We start from the raw sequence: 21,266 nt of genomic DNA, 5'->3' as shown, positions 1-21,266 counted from the left end.
TGTTATTTAAAATTTATAATCTGTATATATTAAGCCTTAAAATTTGAAGATGTTGCTTTATCTTGACATCCTTATTTTGCTCTGTCATTCAGTCGGAAGGAGTACAAGACACCAAACAATGACTTGGTCTAGTCTTTCTGGCGGCTCTTCTAAAACAATGGTTATCCAGCCTCAGTTTTCTGACAAAACAAAGTACACAAACTCATCTGCAAAAAAAGACAGTTCTCTGGAGCCGATTTTGGGAAGGCCCTATTACTACCCAACTCTAAATATTTTATGAAGACAAACTGAAAAGGGAAGTTATGTAACTTTTAAAACAGACTGAAATTTAAAAGTCAGAAATCAAAATCTAAAATTCCTTACCTTTTCTCCTTCAGATTAATTTCAAATGATGTCATTTCTTGGCTGCAACTGGTTGTTTTAATTTTCTTTGTTTGATCCACATATTTTATTTCTTCCTGTGTCCCATTTTGTTGCAATACTGAAGGACAAACCAACAAAAAGTCTTGAATGAAGATCAGAAAAAGAGAGGCCATTGGGGGAATTTTATTTTAGCTACTACTTCATGCCCTTTAACCCTATAATTCCACTCCTGAGAATTTATCCTAAAGAAATGACACAAGAAAAGAAAAATAGCAATATGTACCAAGATGATCACTGACCTATTATCTATTAATATCAAAACTTGGAGATTCAACAGTATCTAAGCAAATTATGGTTGCAAGTATATAACATATACTCTTAGTATCAAGGAATGATTTTTAAAAACCAGTTAGGGTGTGTGTGTGTGAGAGACAGAGAGGGAGAAAGAGAAAGGGAAAGAGAGAATTAATGTGTGTGTGTTAGTTATGTCTCATCACAATTGTACATGCAAATGAAGCTTTACAACTGTCTATGGTCCAAACAGATTAAAAGCAGAATATGGCTTTAATTTATATATTCTGTATGGAGACTCTGGCCCTCCAGGGAACTCAGATTATCCAGAATCAAATGGGTACTTGAGTTGTTCCGTTGAACTGTTTGCTTTAAGAAAGAACATTCCTGGAATTCCAAGAGAAACACCAGTTACTTATGCAAAGAGCCAGCTGCCCTGAACAGGGGCAAATAGGTAAGCATTTCTGGGAACAAGCAATAACAATCCCAGGGTTAGCCCAAGAAGAATGAGCAGTGATAGGAAGGTGATTGTGGCCAGGTCCAAGGAAAAAGAAAAGTGACCCTGGCATTGAGCACAGGGCTGTTACAGTTTTGCTGCCATGAAGTTACATGCTAATGCAGAAAACCATAATAAAGTCCTGGCATTCTGGAAAGTCCTTGTCACTAGGGGAAATTGCTGCCTACATTTGATGACTTGTTCCTTTGAAATTTACACATGGTAACTCACAAAGGACTTTCATCTACTACACATGCACACAAATATGATTAACAATACCTGAATTAAAATGTTCAAACTATTTAGTTTTCCTAATCATGAAGAAATGGCTTTTTTCTGGCCAAAAACAGACTTGTTTGTTCCAGAGAACTCAGTATCGGTTTTTTTGGGGGGGTTTGCATATTCATGGTACAGAATAACTAACAGCTACCTATATCCTGGTAGAAATAATTAAGCTTGTAAATAAAGACTACAAACAATAATAAAGTGTTTGGGGTATGCCTAGCCACAAACATTATCTGGTCTGTGTAAAGGACAGTAAAACTGACCTCCTGTATATAAGAATTTGACCAATCTGATTTACTGTTTCCAGAAGTAATTCAATTTAGATTAATGGATAAATTGCTTTATAAAATTATGAAGTATATATATACATACACATCTTCTGAATGAAATTTAGTAACTTGTGGGAGTAAGATAAACCTTTAAAGGCGTCTACAGGCCTGCTCAAATTTAAGGTTGGCAGAGATAGAGGAAGAGTTCAAAGAACAGCAGGAAAAGGGAAAGGAGAGCCCACCTCTGAAGGCCAGAGGGATGACTGGACAGGCAATATTTTCCTGAAATACCGGGTAGATGCTTCAAGGGACCCTAGCTCAAAGTGTGTATCCTGATTCCTTTTCTACTGCCAGTTAAATGTCAGAATCTGCAACTGACTTCCTTCACTTCTGAATAACAAAAAAAAAAAAAAAAAAAAGCAGTACTTCAAAGCGCTATTAGTGGAGGAAAATAGCTTTCACATCTCATTGTGTTAAAAAAAAAAAAAGCACAAGTAACACTAGGATCAGAGGGGGTTGAGATTCCCTGTATTTTAATAGCATGAGGTTCACAAAAAGCAGACAAGAACTCTTTTGTGAAAAAACGAATTAATTTTTACCAGGCAGTTCAAAGGTTTTCTTTTCTTAGATTTTCATCACTATTCACTCTGAACATTCCTTTTCAGGTTGTTAATAGAAAGGGTTTTGTTTTTCTTAGTTCTGCTCACAAAATCACTTCCTAATATTGATGAGCTCCATGTAAAGTATTAAGAACCTGGTTTTGTGTGCCAATATGCCAGGGCATACAGATAAGAAACAAAAATGTAGTTTTATGAAAGGCTGGCATTACAATATGCACATATTTCTGGCTTGTGACTCGGGCCAAAAATTAATAGGAAATAGAAGAAACACAGAAATTAACTTCAGGAGACCTACGTTTCTCTTCAGGATTTGGCTGGTAATCAAAGCTGAAAGTCAAGGCACATCCCCGCTCTGTCACTTGATAAGGGAAAAAACTCTCAAATAAGTCCACTCCTCTTTCAATGCACTCGAGCACCTCATCTGGCCGGCTAACACCACAGATGAGCCTGTAAAAGTAACATTAAGAACAGGGACATGAGGATAAAGCCAGGAATGAAACCAGAGAGTGTTTCCAGAGGACACTAACAGTAATAATAAGGAAAACCACCAATCATGGTTAGTGTGGCAGACTGAAGATAAGAAGTATAACGGAAAGAGTATACAGCCTTTGAGGCAGAGACCTGGGCTAGAATCCCAGCTGTGCCATTTATTAACTTCTGTGTTATTTTGGGAAGGGTTCTTAACCTCTCTGAATTTAAGTTTTCTCATTAAAAAAAAAACAATCACAATAATACATACCCCACGGATTTATTGTGGGAATTAATGAGATATTTGAAAAAGAACATAGTGTAGTTTCTGTTCCCAAAGAGGAACTCAATAAGGGTTAGTTTCTTTTCCTCTCTCAACCCTTCTGAACAAATCCCCCATTCTCAAACAACTTTATAGCCCATCTATCCACTATATACAGTTTTCAAGAGTACAAAGCTGTGTACTTTATTTCCCCCTCAAATATTTTCCATGTTCTAACTGTATTTTGCCTAAAGTTCTTTTTTATAATTGGTTCAAGAAAGACATTTTTATCTACTGTATTCCTCATAGATCCATTTACAAAGCAACTCCTGCTCTCAGAATTTTAGCTCTGCCTATAGGATCTAAGAATGTAGTTGTCTTTCTGTGTGCTTATATTTTCACATGGTGGAATGAGATGGTATTTTCAGAGGTAATTGTTAAGGCATTCTGAGTGTTAGTTATATTCAAGCAGGTTTTGCCACTAAAACAAATGAGAGATGTACTAGATCAGGGCTTGCTGGCTGGCTGCTATTTTTTGTTTGTTTTTTACCCATAGTCCCTTTTGTGAACTGGCAGAGAAGTTTACAGACTCCCTGATTTCTAAAAGAAGTCCAAAAAAGGCTTATGCAATATTAACCAGAAACCTTAGGTATATCTATGCCAGTTTTTCAGACTCCAGTTTCCTTCAAGTGATGTAATGTTTTATAATTCTACTCCAACTGAAGCTGGCATTTCTATACACTTAGAGAATGAAAAAAAATCCCAGCTTTCAAATCTAGTAAGACATCTGTGAGCACTTAACTCAAAGAAGTCCAGAAAATGACTAGAAATACTAGTGTATTATTATATGCACTAGAATGAAATAAACATAGAAGAGGAAGCAACGAATACAAGAAAACTAGGATAATACTGGGAGGCAAGTGCTGGCTGGGGTGATGGAAATATCGTGTCCTGGCTGATGTTTACACAGTCATATACATGTATAAAAGTTCATCAAGACTCACACACTTCATTGCAAGCTATACCTGGATTTTTTAAAAAGCATTAAAATTACATATACTGTACACTATCCAACAGCCTGAGGGGTATAAAGCAGTACCCCATAATCACACATCTTTATATATCTGTAGGAAAAAAGCATGAATGTTCACACCAAGTGGAAAGACTAGGTTTTTTTTTTTCTTTTTTTTTAAGAAAAAATAAAAACTTTGGGTAGTCTAGTAAGACATCAGCTGCACTCAGTAACTTGGGATTTAGCTTTGAATCTTGCAGATCATCTTACACCAGTACATAGTGAATCCTATGACTTATGGACAGAAACAATCCCTTTAGTGTTACCAATCCCCTCAATTTCAAAAAAAAAAAATGACACCACTCACCACCCACCTCGAATCTAAGACCTTCTTAAAGGTCCTTATTAATAAAGCCCATCTTCATTCTGCTAGGTATTCCACATGTATCTTCAACTTTCCTTGACTAAGGCCAGAGTTCCACATGATTTATACCAGTCCCTAGGTACCATGTTAAAATGCATACTGAATAGTATTTGCATTTGACACAATAATGAGAGAAACAGTATAACACTTGCCCTTACTTACAATGAGGATCAAATAAACTAATTCACATGGCAATGGTCCTCTTGTCTACACTCTGAAATCAAAGTCAGGACAGCCCTAGTGGAAACTGCTCCCACTAAGGCAGACTCAGCCCAGAGAGGACATAATCAAAATATCAAAAGGCATGCACATGCATAGACACCGCACAATACACAATCTCCCCCACTCCTGTTCTGCAGCCCACAAGGCTTGGCCTGCATCCTAACTGAACACTAGCCTTGGTTTCTCCTCCGGCAGTTCTGCAGTGACTGATGACAGCAAGTGCAGTCTTGATTCCAGGGTCGCTGGATTCCCTTGAAAGCCATCCAGAAGGAAGCCACCCACAGGCCGCTTGGCTGTCTCTCGGGCTGACCTTAGCCTCTCCTCTGTCACGTCTCCCCCTTCAATCACTCCAATGATAGCACTTTTCTGAAGGGCCTAGAAGAGAGGACTGAATGCTAGTCACTGTTTCTGGTAGCCGAGGCCTTTGTGTAAATGTACTTAACATGGAAGAGACAGAAGTGGACAGAAGAGATCTTAGTGAAGCTGCTGCAAATGAAGCATGGAAGGGGGATGGTGCTCCCTCCTCCCTGAGAACCTCTAGGGTTCTAAGAACACAATCTGAAAGCCACCCAACTAGGATGAAGAGACTGAGGAGAAACTGAGGCAATCTACATACGAAGTCAGTTTTAGCTTAGATTGAATTAATCGCACAATGAGCAGGTACAAGAGGAAAAGGACAAAAGGAACAGTTTTAATTTGTTTAAATGACAATTCAGGCCTGCTTTAGGGTACTTCCAAGTCTCTTAAAGATGACTTTAGGAACTGTGAAACTGGTTGGGACAACTGGCCATCCATTTGGGAAAAATAAAATAAGAACTACACTGCGTGCCATCCTCAAAAATAAATTCCACGTGGGTTCAAGATCTAAACAAAAAATATAGTTATACAAGTATTAGAAAAACATATTGGATTTTTTCATAACTTTGGGGTAAGGAAGGCCTTCCTAAGCAAGTTAAAGCTTACAGAAAAGGCTGCCATATTTGAGTACAAAAACATTAAAGCTTCTCTGGTGAAACAGACTATCAACAAAGGCAAAAGACTTACTCTTGGGAGGAAAAGATAAATATTCATACCAGAGAAAAATCTCCAACAAATCCTCTAAGGAAATGACAATCCCAGAGAAATCTAGGTAGATATGTGAACATGAACTTCTGAAAAATAAATGTGAATGCCCTATACACACATGGAGAGCTAACTAAACCTCACCAGTAAGGAAACAGAAATTAGAAACAACTAGATACCTTTTTTGCCCGTCACACTGACAAAAAAGCTAAAAGACAGCGACATAGTGAAGGTAAAGCTGTAGAGAAATTACACTTATTACCTTGGCAACTAGAGAGTGAAAATTAGTTCAGCCTCTAGGGAGGGCAAGCAAACAACACTTATCAAAATGACATTGCTTTTATCTTTATATCCTAAAATCTCACTTCTAAGAATCTCTCCTACAAATATATTCATTCATATGTACCAAGGTATATTACAAAGACATCTGGGATAACGAAAGGCTGGAAAACCTAAACATACACCAATAGAGTAAAGGCTTAAATTATGATGCATTCTGGTGGGAGGAAGAGAAATGGAGTGGGGAGGGGGTGGAAACCTAAGACTGCTGAACACCTAGCCTTGGAAATCTGCTTTGTGAGCAGAAACCTATACTGTGTGGTGCTCTGGATGTTGGGGAGCTCGGGAAAAGCAGAGTGCTTGAGAGACTGAGACTCCGGCCGTTTGTGGAGGAGAGGATCCACATCTGGCCGCCCTATGTCAGAGGAAAGGCAGGCGATCTGAGAGGCTTCCTAGCAGCAAGAGGGCTGCTGAAGGGGCACTGTTTGCACGGAGCTTGCTGTGCAGGGGAGGGGAGAGACGGACAAGGTTGTCTGTGCACCCTCAGCCCAGCTGGTTGCGAATTTTGAGGAGCTTCAGGCACTCCATCCCCCTGGCTGCCTGCTCAGCTCCACAGCCCCCCACTGTGACACGCAGCCTGCTGCACCTCCCTCCTGGCCTGCTGGCACCAGCTCGCAAAACTGTGGTCACTGCACTGGCATCAGGACAGCCAGAAGGAGGCCCCACCTACAACAGCTAGAGATGCTGAGCACAGAGGCTTACACCTGCATGCTTGGCCCACTGGCTCTGACACTGGAGACAGGCACTGCAGACGGTTATCAGGAAACAGATCTTTCCTCCCCCCAAGCACCAGCTCTGCTCCCCTATGACCCCCAACCTCACTCTTGGGGCTGAGCAGCCACAGAGACTGGAGCTTCTGGGCACTAGTGGGCACCACACAGAAATATGAAACATCAAAAGAACATGGGTAAGACCAAAATCTCACAAACCCCAGAAAAGGGGCCAAATGAAACTGAACTCATCAATCTGCCTGAAAGAGAGTTCAAAATAAAAATCATAAACATGCTTATGGAGGTACAGAAAAATACTCAAGAACTCAGGAATGAAATTAAGATGGAGATTCAATCATTAAGAAATTCCCTATCTGAAATAAAACACAAATGGAAAAGCAGATTAGATATAGTAGAAGAGACAGTAAATGGAATGGAAATTAGAGAAGAGGAATACAAAGCTGAGGCACAGAGAGAAAAAAGAATCTCTAAGAATGAAAGAATATTGAGAGAACTGTGTGACCAATTCAAAAGGAATAATATTCACATTATAGGGGTACCAGAAGAAGAACAGAGAGAAAAAGGGATAGAAGTGTCACTGACAAGGTAATTGCTGAAAGCTTCCCAATCTGGGAAAGGAAATAGTCTCTCAAGCCATGGAGGTACACAGATCTCCCAACACAAGGAACCCAAGGAAGACAACATCAAGACATATAATAATTAAAATGGCAAAGATCAAGGATAAAGACAGACTTTTAAAAGCAGCTAGAGAGAGAAAAAAAAATCACAGACAAAGGAAAACACATCAGGCTATCATCAGACTTCTCAACAAAAACCTTACAGGCCAGAAGGAAGTGGCATGATGCATTTAATGCAATGAAGCAGAAGGGCCTTCAACCAAGGATACTCTACCAGGAAGGTTATCATGTAAATTTGAAGGAGGGATTAAACAATTTTCAGATAAGCAAAAGTTGAGAGAATTTACCTCCCACAAACCACCTCTACAGTGCATTCTGGAGGGACTCCTATAGATGGAAGTACTTCTAATGCTAAACAGATGTCACCCAAGGGATAGACAAAGAGTACAGAATATGATTCATAACATACAAAGAATAGAGGAGGAAGAAAAAGGAGGGAAAAAAAAGAACCTTTAGGTTGTGCTTGTAATAGCATACTAAGTGAGTTAAGTTAGACTCTTAGATAGTAAGGAAGTTACCCTTGAACCTTTGGTAACCATGAATCTAAAGCCTTCAATGGCAATAAGTATATACCTATTGATAATCACCCTAAATGTAAATGGTCTGAATGCACCAGTCAAAAGACAAAGAGTCACTGAATGGATAAAAAAACAAGACCCATCTATACGCTGCCTATAAGAGACTCACTTCAAACCCAAAGACATACACAGACTGAAAGTAAAGAGATGGAAAAAGATATTTCATGCAACTAATAGTGAGAAAAAAGCAGGTGTTGCACTACTAGTATCAGACAAAATAGACTTCAAAACAAAGAAAGTCACGAGACAAAGAAGGAGATTACATAATGACAAAGGGGTAAATCCAACAAGAGGATATAACAATTATAAATATCTATGCACCCAACACAGGATAACCTACATATGTGAAACAAATACTAACAGAATTAAAGGGGGAAATAGAATGCAATGCATTCATTTTAGGAGACTTCAACACACCACTCACTCCAAAGGACAGATCAACAAGACAGAAAGTAAGTAAAGAGACAGAGGCACTGAACAACGTATTAGAACAGATGGACCTAACGGACATCTACAGAACACTCTATCCAAAAGCAACAGGAAATACATTCTTCTCAAGTCCACATGGAACATTTTCAAGACTAGATCATACACTAGGCCACAAAAAGAACCTCAGTAAATTCAAAAAGACTGAAATTGTACCAACCAGCTTCTCAGATCAGAAAGGTATGAAACTATAAATAAATTACACAAAGAAAACGAAAAAGCCCACAGACACATGTAGGCTTAATAATATGCTCCTAAATTATCAGTGGATCAATGACCAAATAAAAACAGAGACCAAGCAATATATGAAGACAAATGACAACAGTAATTCAACAACACAAAATCTGTGCGACACAGCGAAGGCTGTGCTAAAAGGGAACTATATAGCAATACAGGCCTACCTCAGGAAAGAAGAACAATTCCAAATGAACAGTCAAAACTCACAATTAATGAAACCAGAAAAAGAAGAACAAATGAGGCCCAAAGTCAGTAGAAGGAGGGACATAATAAAGATTAGATCAGAAATGAATAAAATTGAGAAGAATAAAACAATAGAAAGAATCAATGAAAGGAGGAGCTGGTTCGTTGAGAAAATAAACAAAATAGATAAACCCATAGCCAGACTTATCAAGAAAAAAAGAGAGTCTACACACATAAACAGAATCAGAAATGAGAAAGGAAAAAATCACTATGGACACCACAGAAATACAAAGAATTATAAGAGAATACTATGAAAAATTATATGCTAACCAACTGGATAACCTAGAAGAAATGGACAACTTTCTAGAAAAATACAACCTTCCAAGGCTGAACCAGAAAGAAACAGAAAATCTGAATAGACCAATTACCAGCAAAGACGATTGAATTGGTAATCAAAAAACTATCTAAGAACAAAACACCTGGACCAGATGGTTCACTGCTGAATTTTATCAAACATTTAGTGAAGATGTAATACCCATCTTCCTTAAAGTTTTCCAAAAAATAGAAGAGGAGGGAATACTCCCAAACTCATTCTACAAGGGCAACATCACTCTAATACCAAAACCAGGCAAAGACACCACAAAAAAAGAAAAGTACAGACCAATATCTCTGATGAACATATATTTAAAAATACTCAACAAAATATTAGCAAACTGAATTAAAAATACATCAAAAAGATCAACCATCATGATCAAGGGCGATTTATCCTGGGGATGCAAGCATGGTACAACATTCGAAAATCCATCAACACCATCCACTACACCGACAAAAAGAAGGACAAAAACCACATGATCATCTCCATAGATGCTGAAAAAGCATTCAACAAAATTCAACATCCATTCATGATAAAAGCTCTCAACAAAATGGGTATAGAGGGCAAGTGCCTCAACTTAATAAAGGCCATATATGACAAACCCACAGCCAACATTATACTTAACAGCGAGAAGCTGAAAGATTTTCCTTTAAGATCAGGAACAAGATAAGGATGCCCAGTCTCTCCAGTTTTATTCAACATAGTTCTGGAGGTCCTAGCCATGGCAATCAGACTACACAAAGAAATAAAAGGCATCCAGACTGGCAAGAAAGAAGTCAAACTGTCACTATTTGCAGATGACATGATATTGTACATAAAAATCCCTAAAGACTCCACTCCAAAACTACTAGATCTAATATCTGAATTCAGCAAAGTTGTGGGATGCAAATTTAATACACAGAAATCTGTTGCATTCCTATACACTAACGATGAACTAGCAGAAAGAGAAATCAGGAAAACAAGTCCATTCACAATTGCATCAAAAATAATAAAATACCTAGGAATAAACCTAACCAAGGAAGTGAAAGACCTATACCCTGAAAACTACAAGGCACTCTTAAGAGAAATTAAAGAGAACAATAATAAATGGAAATTCATCCCATGCTCTTGGCTAGGAAGAATTAATATTGTCAAAATGGCCATCCTGCCTAAAGCAATAGACAGATGCAATGCAATCCCTATCAAAATACCTACAGCATTCTTCAATGAACTAGAGCAAATAGTTCTAAAATTCATATGGAACCACTAAAGACCCTGAATAGCCAAAGCAATCCTGAGAAAGAAGAATAAAGCTGGGGGAATTAAGCTCCCTGACTTCAAGGTCTACTACAAAGCCACAGTAATTAAGACAATTTGGTACTGGCACAAGAACAGACCCATAGACCAGTGGAACAGAATAGAGAGCCAAGATATAAATCCAAGCATATATAGTCAATTAATATAGGATAAAGGAGCCGTGGATATACAATGGGGAAATGAGAGCCTCTTCAACAGCTGGTGTTGGCAAAACTGGACAGCTACATGTAAGAAAATGAAACTGGATTACTGTCTAACCCCATACACAAAAGTAAACTCAAAATGGATCAAAGACCTGAATGTAAGCCATGAAACCATAAAACTCTTAGAAAAAAATATAGGCAAAAATGTCTTGGACATAAACATGAGCAACTTCTTCATGAACATATCTCCCCGGGCAAGGGAAACAAAAGCAAAAATGAACTAGTGGGACTATATCAAACTAAAAAGCTTCTGTACAGCAAAGGACACCATCAATAGAACGAGAAGACATCCTACAGTATGGGACAATATATTCATAAATGACATATCTGATAAGGTGTTGACATCAAAATTATATAAAGCGCTCACATACCTCAACAAACAAAAACCAAATAAGCCAATTAAAAAATGGGCAGAGAATCTGAACAGACACTTCTCCAAAGAAGAAATTCAGGTGGCCTACACGCACATGAAAAGATGCTCCACATCCCTAATCATCAGAGAAATGCAAATTAAAACCACAATGAGATATCACCTTACACCTGTTAGGATGGCCAACATCCAAAAGACATAACAACAATAAATGTTGGTGAGGATGTGGAAAAAGGGGAACCCTCCTACACTGCTGGTAGGAGTGTAAAAATAGTTCAACCATTGTGGAGAGCAGTATGGAGGTTCCTCAAAAAACTCAAAATAGAAATACCATTTGACCCAGGAATTCCACTCCTAGGAATTTACCCTAAGAATGCAGCAGCCCAGTTTGAAAAAGACATATGCACCCCTATGTTTATCGCAGCACTATTTACAATAGTCAAGAAATGAAAGCAACCTAAGTGTCCATCAGTAGATGAATGGATAAAGAAGATGTGGCACATATACACAATGGAATATTATTCAGCCATAAGAAGAAAACAAATCCTACCATTTGCAACAACATGGACGGAGCTACAGGGTATTATGCTCAGTGAAATAAGCCAGGTGGAGAAAGACAAGTATCAAATGATTTCACTCATCTGTGGAGTATAAGAACAGAGCAAAAACTGAAGGAACAAAACAGCAGCAGACTCACAGAACCCAAGAATGGACTAACAGTTACCAAAGGGAAAGGGACTGGGGAGGATGGGTGGGTAGGGAGGGATAAGGGGGAAAAAGGGGCATTACGATTAGCACACACAATGTAGCGGGGGTATGGGGGGACACGGGAAAGGTAGTATGTACAGAGAAGACAACCAATGATTCTATCCATAGCATCTTACTACGCTGACGGACATTGACTGTAATGGGTATGTGGGGGGAACTTAATAATAGGGGGAGTCTAGTAACCATAATGTTGTTCAAGTAATTGTACATTAACGATATCAAAAAAATATATATGGTGCATTCTTAGTATGGCTTCCTATGCATGTACTTTTAAAGAAGTGCAGTATATACAGTAATATATGCATTGATAAGGAAAGAATTTTGAGCTCCTGTTAAACAAAAACACATAAATTTCTGAACATATGATCATACTCATGTAATAAAAGCCACATACAGGTATGCAGATAATTATGTGTATGGAATTGTAAAAATAAAGTGTACAAGGGAGAACACCATCAACACTGGCTCTCCGGCGAAAAGAGATGGGGAGGGGGCCTGGAATGCTGTGAGGAGGGTATTTTGGAAGAATACAGTACTATTCTTCCAAAATGAACACTTTGACTGCTGGCTAGAGAATGAATTAAGGGTAAGTATGGCTCAAGGATGGGGCAAGAGATAAATTTAATAATCCAGGCTAAAGATGAAGAGGACCTAGACTAAGGCAGTGGTAGTGGGGTACAGGGGAGGGATAGGCTTTGAAGCCTCATCAGGACATACAATCAACAAACTTGAATGATCAGTTGCCCGAGGAAAGGATGAAGATAAAGTCTAGGATGACTCCTGGCTCCTGTTTCAGAAGTCCAGGAAGATGCTGAAAAGAGCAAAGACAGGGAGTCCTGGGAAAACAGTGGAAGGTGAGGCAAGATTATGCTGTGATAATCATCACAGAACATTGTGCTCTGAGCCTGAGGCACCAGCCATTGAATAAACAGACCTAAAATTCTGGACATGTGTGGTACAAATGCAGTTGCCCAGGCCAGAATGGCAGGCCCTGGCCTAGTGCTGTCACTTCCCATGCCTGCCTCTATGGCAGACCCAGCTACCTCGACTTTCTTCCTGCTGTACTCAGGCACAATTCCACACACCTTGGGATGGAACCCATTTGCCACTCATGGCCTAGGGAATATATGGAGTAGAAAAGAAAGCTAGGAACAGGGCCTTGAGGGAGCGTCAACATTTAAAGGCATTCCGAACAGAGGATCCACTGAGTAAGAGGAGAAGGAATCACAGGAAGAAGAAAAGATGTAAACAGACATACAAAGTGGACAGACACAGGCCCACCCACCCCTTTACATGACTGGCACAGCCCAGGAACTCCTTTTCATGGGTATGACAACTATGATCATACAGATTATCTCAAACAGAACACACTGAAGTGCAAAACAGGCATTACTATCAGGTCAAGACAATAGCACGAGCATAAGGGATATAGAGGGATCCAGCATTCGACCAATACACAGAAATAACGCAAAATGATAGGCTGACTGTAACACAGACGAGGCCCTGAGGCCTATCTGGCCTTTCTAATAACCGTGCTCTGTCACACTCCCCATCCTCCTTTCTATTCATCCAAACCTTATCAACCTACAAGGATAATTGCTGGCTCAAAATAATTGCTAGGAAGCAATACTAACAATTCAGACCCACAGCAAAGTCCCCATGCTGAACTCTAACTGCAGATACTGAGAGTTCTATTTGGAATGACAACTAAGTTTCCTCTAGTATTTCATGTACATTAACTTTATTACCCAAATTTTACTTTTTTATTAGTACTCTCAATATACCAATGTAGCTCAAACTCAAAGTGCTTCTCCACAGTGGTACCTGATTATTGCTCAGGGTCACTCTGCATAAATCATCTCAGCACTGAAACTCTTCCCTCTGATCACTAACTTCTGTTCTCCCACCAGCTCTGCTCCCTCTCAGTGGATACCCCCTTTCTCAATTTCATTAACCAGGCTATTAGAAGCTCCTGTTTACTGCCACAGCTTCATGTTCCCCACCCCATCATGACCGAGGGCTTAATACATGTCAGGCTTTCTGCTACATGCAGAAGATACAAAAATGACATACACACAGACAGTTTAAGGAGGTCAGTCTAATGAAGATACACGCATAAAGAAATCACGGCAGTACAGTATGATTGGGGCTACAATATCGCTACATACAACAAATAAAATGGGTGGCAATGGGTGAACCAAACTTCCTAAAAGGGTCAGGGATGGTTCCCTAGAATGATAAATGGAATGAAGTGGGCCAGATCTGGCAGCAAGAAATGGGGCTGAAGGCAAGAAAAGAAAAAACAGTCCAGAAAGAAGTCTGCACACAGACCCGGAGGAATGAAACAAGGCAATGCCTCAGGGAGCTGCAGGTAACTCAGAAGGGCAGAGTGCCCACCAGAGGAGAAAGTAGCCGGTGCTGAGCCGGAGAAACAGGCAGGGGCCAGGCCACAGCAGGCTGTCCAGGCCATGGAAGAGTTGAAGTGGAGAGTCATTAGATTCTTTTCGTATAGTGGATATGGGCTCCTATTTGTGTAATAGAGATCTCTCAGATAGCAGGGCTGAGGATGGACTGGAGAGAAACAAGAAGAGTGGAAGAGAGAACAATTAAAAGGTAACTGTCCACATGAGATGCTGAGGTTATTATGCCTTAAGGTGTGATAAGAAGGGTGGAGAGGAGCAGATGCTAGACATACTTAGGGATATGGAATCAGGAAGAAGCGGACAAGTGGATATTAAAAGGTGTCTTTAAAGATTCAAATTTCTAAGCTGAGGAACCTGGTGGCTGCCATGAACTGAGAAGCATATTGAGGGAGAGCAAAGGAAGACTAGGCTTGATGAGATAAGATATGGAGTCTGGCTACCTCTCAGCTTGAGGTGCATGTGAGGGATCATCTAGTGACAGAACCAAGCTAAAGCCCATTTTATGTCATTCAGAAGCTAAGCGGAGTAATCTTGAATATGCATAAGATTTTAGAATTATTCAGCAATTAAGACTAAGGGGAAGCTGGCCAGGAACAACATATTAGATGGGATGAAAAGAGAGTCAAAGACAGAAACCTAGAGAGCAATAGCACAGTTCAGGGGAAAAAAAGGGCAGAGAAAGAGAACAAGAAGTGAGAAGAGAAGAAGTAGGAGGGGTAACACAAAAGTGGGCATAATGGGACATAAACTGGCTGGAGTTTCAGAAAGAAGGACTGTGAACACAGTCTTACCTCTGACTCTCCCTGTAACCGCAGACAGTTATCCAGGAATAGAAGTGATCGGTCAACAGATTTTCTGGCTCGTTTTATGGAATTTGCTTCCATGGAAGACGCCTCTCCATCTGAGAGGCACTGGAACCAGTCTGGCTGAAGGGCCTGCTGAATTGCCATGAACTTGGAAACAGTCATCTCCACTCTTCCTCCAACACCCCACACGGACACAGACTGCCATGGAAACAGGACCATGAGGAATCAGCAAGAGTAAAATGCGAATAAAAAGAAAATAATAAAACGATAAAGCAATACTAAATTTACTTCTTCATTACAACTGGAGAGGTGGGGGCAATTCAGTATCTCATCAGACATGATGGGTAAAAGAGGTTTCCTGTACTATATTCCAAACTCTCTAGGGACCTTAAAGCTCATAGAGAATCCTTCAATGCCAAGTGAGCCAACCTCCAAGAATCTGTTATTATATTTTTCTAGCCCAGTCTCCCATTCCCCCCGTCCCATCACACCCACGTTGTTCCTGTATCACAGACTCTGATTCTTCTCTTTGATCACACAGTTCCTTTCGATTGAACTGTCCTTCCCTACTTCTTTGCCTGGTATGCATCCTTTTAGACACAGAGTTCAATATAATCTATTCTAATGTGTTGCCCAAACCTTCCTGGGTATAATCACTCACTCTTCTTAGCTCTTACAGCAATTTGCACTTACTTCTTTTATAGAAAGGAGAGCACTTATCACACCATTGTGTAGTTGTCTGACTAGAGGGTGCCAATTCATGCTTATGCCCCAAAAGCAGTCTAGAGCCTCACACATTATTAAAGTTTAGCAAATATTTACTAGATTCAGTTAGATACAGATACAAAGAAGACCATAGTACATGAGAATCTCTGTATAATGTGCCTTCGTTGGTTACTCTTCCCTACAGCATCCTTCTTCTTAGAAAATACTGGCAAGGACATAGATGGGGAAGGCTTACACAGTCTTCTTATTCTGTCCTAAGGCACAAGAACACTGTTTAAATGAATCCTCTCTCCCTTATAAATGGGGTAGATAACTGAGGTCAGTATTTTCTTTCGAATTCAAATTGCAAAATAAAAAGTTTATGCAGAAGAATAACTTAAAATATTTATTTTAGGTAAGATTAATAGATACTGTTGAAATAAAGTGAGTGTAAGAAAAATTAATTTGTGAAGTTGCAGTATACAGAGAGGCCTCGCCAGAATGCTCCCCTCAGGGACAACACCAATGCACCACATCTCAGGTGAAGACTTTTAATGAAGTCCTTTTGATAGTTTTCTTCACCAGCTAAAATATTTGGCTTGGGTCCAGCGTTTCAAATTCTGTTCTGAAAGCAAGCAGTGTGATACTGAGGTTCTACTATATATAGTTACACATGTGATAATCATCAGCAACTTTCCCAACTCTTTCTGACATTAAAACTGCAAATAAAGCACAGCATCAAGACTATCATTTTCTACCATCATAGCAACTTCTTTTTTTGCCATGTACTTGACCTTTCTCCACCCCAACATTTTTTGCAACAATGAAAAAGCTGAGGATATAGTCCTTACCTTAACCCCATCCTCAGGCAGCCTGATTTGAACTCCTATAAGCCACCTCATCCCACTATATACATAGAAATAAGAAGGCAAAAAGGGGTCAGGAATGGGCCAGCATCTCAGGCACTGGGATCCTAGCATCTGAGGGATATAATAGGCCAACTTCCTGGGACAAAGGTGCAGCCTTGGAGGTCCTTCTGAGAACACACCTTGTTTGTTACATACCCAGCTGGGCAAGGGCTGACTGGGTCATGCAGGGAGCAATACAGGAGCGATTCTGGCATGCCTGTGTAAACACAAAAAAGAACCCTTGAAACCACTTCTGTCGTCAATGACACCGCAACAGAGCAGCTTTGTATGGGTACTGCTGGATAAAGCAACTCTGCACACAGGAAATTGCTCATACCTGATCTTAGAATTACAGGAAGCCTGTCAACATGAATGAAGATCACCTTTGAAACCTACTAATCTGAAAGAATTAAATGTAAAGGTTCATGTCTAGTCATTACAAAGGAAAGGCATATCTTGAAGATATACTGAAGGTGTTCAATGACATGTTGATCCTACTCAATTTGCTTTGAAGAAGAATTTAGTATCAAGTATGTCCATTCTTGGTACCATCCAAAGGGAACTAGCTAATGGAAAGATAAAAATGATATGGCTAAAAGCTAATCTTAATAATAAAGCCATCCCACATCATGGGGCAGAACTATAGAGAAGCTGTAAGATATTGCAAACAAACTCATTTTCAGTACATTTCATTGACTTAAGATGATAGTTTCTTAGACTCTCTAGCCAAAAAGACAGAACTTAAAAAAAAAAAACCCAAAAAATGTTTAGTAAACCATATGTGTTTAAAATTTCATATGCTACCCTGCATTTTCATGAGAGAAAAAATAGGATTTCACTGAAAAAAGATTCCCCGAATAAAACAAGTTAAAAAAAACCCTCTACTGTTCTCCACCTTATTTTCTACAACTTCAATTATTACAATTATCTCTAGAAAGCTTGTATTAGCTATTTTCACTTAATTATATGCTTGTATACTTTAAAGCTGGTTATTAAAATTGGTCTCAGACCAAGGAAAATGGTATTATATAAATTCTTCTACTGAAACACAAAAACAACCAAGAAGTCATCGTGCTGTTTCCCTAGGAAGCAGGGAACTGAATAATCAATGCAAACAGGATTTTCATTCACTCAAGTGAGTCTGAGATATTGGGAAAAAGCTTCAGGAGGAAGTGGTCTACAGAAGAATTGGTTCTCTAGCTGTCAGTGTTAAGTTTTCCTATAAATAAATGGACACATACCTCTGCATATAAAATCCCATTTCTAGAATGGAAGATAATATTAACCTATCAGAATATAGCTATATATAAACTCTTCATCCTCTGCCTTATGCTTTAGGCCAAAACCCGAGACTGTTTTGGATCTTAGGTATGTCCCATGCAGTTTGTAACCTCCGGGTCTTTGTGCCCGGAGTGTCTGCCCACACCTGTCTACTGCGCCCACTTTCTGACCTATCTAACCCCTACTCTTCCATGACCCGGATAAGGCGCCCCCTCATGGTCTCTCTCAAGAATCCTTTCTTTATTCTGACCACCCTCCATGTGTCTCCTACAGCAGGTTATGTGCTCCTCCCTCTGGGCTCTCATGATCCACGTATATATCCCTAATCCTGAAATATCATCACCACACTCTATTAGAATTACTTCTTTATCTTGATCCCAGCTAGGCTCTGAGTTCCATGAGGGTAGCACTGTGTCTCAGTTACCTTTGAATCCCAATGCCTGGCTCTCAGATACTCAATAAATGCTTATTAAATTACTGAATAAATAAATGTATTAATGAAAGATCAAAGAGTCAAGAACACCTCCAAACTCCAAATTAATACATCACAAAGCACATACAGATTTTTACCTATAAATTTTCCAATTCCTTCCTTATATTCTTCCAAGACTTCATGATGTTCTGCCCTATAAGCAAGAACAGGAAAATATGTAATAATGAATCATTCGACACACTCTATACAATAACTGAAGCTTACTTCTCCTCACCCAAACAAGCTATGTGACAGTAAATGTAGTCTTGAACAGTAGTGTACACCACTATTCAAGAGGCCCAAGCACACGAGGCTGGGTTCATTAGCCAGAGGAAAGGTTTTCAATTTGCAAGTGGTTCTGAGAGAATAGAGAGTGGCAAAGATCAACTGCTTCAGAATATCTGGATTTTCTTCTTCCCTTCATTCCTTTAAAATCACTGCTATTAACACAATTCTGCAGTTATTTGATCACATAGGCAGGATCTTCAATTGAGGGGTAAAGTTAGCATATCTATCCATTACATACAACTCTATTACTTTTGTTTTCATTAAGTAGTACTAGCAAGTACGTGTGCAGAGCAGAGAAAACTTTGAGGCTGGTGCACGAAGACAGCCCCTAGACTCCAAGTTCAGTTCTCAAACAGCATGCCCCCTGCCCCTTTCACCCCTGAGAGTGATGACAATAAGGGCAGGAAGGACCAGCTGGTTTGGAGGAAAAGTGAAACAGCTCTAACATGTGGGTCTGGCCTATGGTTTCCAGATTAGGTCCAGATGATGTATAATATTTGATATCTCTCTTCTGTTTGCATTCTAAAAATCTACAATTTTATATATAAGCAAAAAATCTTTCTCTTTCCTGTACCTTAAGGTAACTAAGCTGCTCCCAGAGGTGATGCCTGAAGGTCTGATACTTACAGTGATGACAGTGTAAGCTGCACCACAACAGGAACCCCATGGACTTTATGCAGCGTGTGATGGGTCAGGTGTGGGGCAGAGCCAGTCTTGGTGTATAGCAGGCAGCCTGGAATGTCCACAGTATGGTCCTTTGTTTTGCCCAGGTTTTTTATTGTTCCTAGGCGGCAGCCATTAACTACTTTGGTAAGACTCAGCTTCATCCTAAGGGATTCCTCTAGGTTCTGATAAAAAAAAAAACCGTTAAACTCAGAAGGAGTTACATGACATCTAAAGGCTAAGCACTTAACAAAGAAGGTAACCTACAAAAGAGGACTGACAGCTTGTTTATTACTACTTACAGTCTATGATTTTTTTAGGTATAAGGAATAGGGAAATGGGAAAAGACAGAGTAAGATAACGTCCCAAAAGTCCCAGAGCAATGAGATGACATCAACCACATTTAAATCCAGTCATGGAATTTTTCTCTGAGCTGATGAAAACCAACCAAATGTAGGATGGAAGTAATGACTAATCATGGAAAGAGGGTTGCTTTTTCATCAAGGCTCACTCTCAGCCTTAAAATGTATGTAGAGGAAGGTCACATTGCTTAGGTCATACTGATTACTGATTTGATCCATTTTTTTCTTTCTGTAATTTGAGAGCATATTAGGCAACATAGCAGTTTTTCCTACTATGTTGTTAAATGAAGAAAACCATTCCAAACAGCATCTGGTGTGTATTAAACTATGTGGAAGAATATATGTCAAAAGATATACAGAGATTATCTTTGAGAGATGGGATTACTTTCCAATGTGTTCTTATGTGTCTAAATAGAGGTGAGAAACCATGTAGATCATACATGCAATTTATAAGCAATTTAGCATTATTTTTTGTTGGGGATATTGGGGACTGGTCACAGGTCCTTGAGACTGATCTCATCTACATACCCAGCACAGATGCACCCTCAGGATCAGGACCAAACAAATCAACCTCAGAGACTGAATAACAAAACCAGAATGCACTTTAGTTACTATGAGAACCAAGAAGGAAAGAGGACCAGCTAGTGCATTCATGCCCTGCAGGATAACATATGGGAATATGTCACATGAGCACAGAATCTAGAATAGGAAAAATAATGATTACATATGTAAAGGCAACTCAAAGGAAATCCACTGTTCTCTAATAGAACCACATCCAGATTACAAGGGAAGACACAGGGACTCTCGTAGAGGTGGGAGGCAGCCAGATGTGGAAGCTCAGGCTCTTGCCTTCTACGACTCATCTCTCTCTCAGGGGCCTGCCAGTCCCATTCTTGTGGAAGGAAAGAACAAACATATTCTAGGAGTCCCCATCTCTTAACAGAGAGCCTCCATATGATTAACCATCCACTGATTGCTGAAAGTATTTTTTCCTATCTCCCCTTCCCATTCTTTCAGCAAATTGAAGAAATAGCTTTCTTCATTCTTAACACAAGGTCTGTCATTCTGTCCTTGGTAGCTCTAGAGGACACTGGCCACCATGTCCTAAGATGACAATGCACAAAAGTTTAATGCCCCTATCTTTAAAGATAAAAATCAAAACTCTCAACTCAGTAAACTGAATCACTGGGTCAGCCAGAGAGAGATACCCACTTGGCTGTCTTCGCAGTACAGGGCTCTGATGCTATGTACTCACACTCTGCTGTTTGGGGCTCCAGAGTCTCACCCTAAATACACTAAATCAGCATGTCATCAAAGGAAAAGTAAGCAAGGGAAAGTAGACA

General features: G+C 39.6%; 1 protein-coding gene across 3 annotated transcripts in view; it reads right to left on the bottom strand.

Annotated features, from left to right (window-relative positions):
- The window catches only part of QTRT2 (queuine tRNA-ribosyltransferase accessory subunit 2), a 34,183-nt gene that overhangs the window by 9,593 nt on the left and 3,324 nt on the right, over window positions 1-21,266 (bottom strand). The window contains exons 2-8 of one of the 3 annotated variants that reach the window (XM_036883508.2): window positions 19,526-19,746; window positions 18,709-18,764; window positions 16,998-17,074; window positions 15,230-15,442; window positions 4,888-5,087; window positions 2,620-2,771; window positions 364-481 (exon numbers count right to left, since the gene is read on the bottom strand). In XM_036883508.2, coding sequence (XP_036739403.1) covers window positions 364-481; window positions 2,620-2,771; window positions 4,888-5,087; window positions 15,230-15,442; window positions 16,998-17,074; window positions 18,709-18,764; window positions 19,526-19,725 — 1,016 coding nt within the window. In that variant the 5' untranslated portion in view covers window positions 19,726-19,746. Of the gene's footprint in view, window positions 1-363; window positions 482-2,619; window positions 2,772-4,887; window positions 5,088-15,229; window positions 15,443-16,997; window positions 17,075-18,708; window positions 18,765-19,525; window positions 19,747-21,266 lie in introns of those variants that run through there. The other 2 variants (XM_057502802.1, XM_057502806.1) reach the window with 2 other exon arrangements.

Source organism: Manis pentadactyla, chromosome 1 (assembly GCF_030020395.1).
Source record: "Manis pentadactyla isolate mManPen7 chromosome 1, mManPen7.hap1, whole genome shotgun sequence".
In the NCBI taxonomy this organism is placed as follows: Eukaryota; Metazoa; Chordata; class Mammalia; order Pholidota; family Manidae; genus Manis; species Manis pentadactyla.
This window is presented reverse-complemented; position numbering and strand designations above follow the sequence as displayed.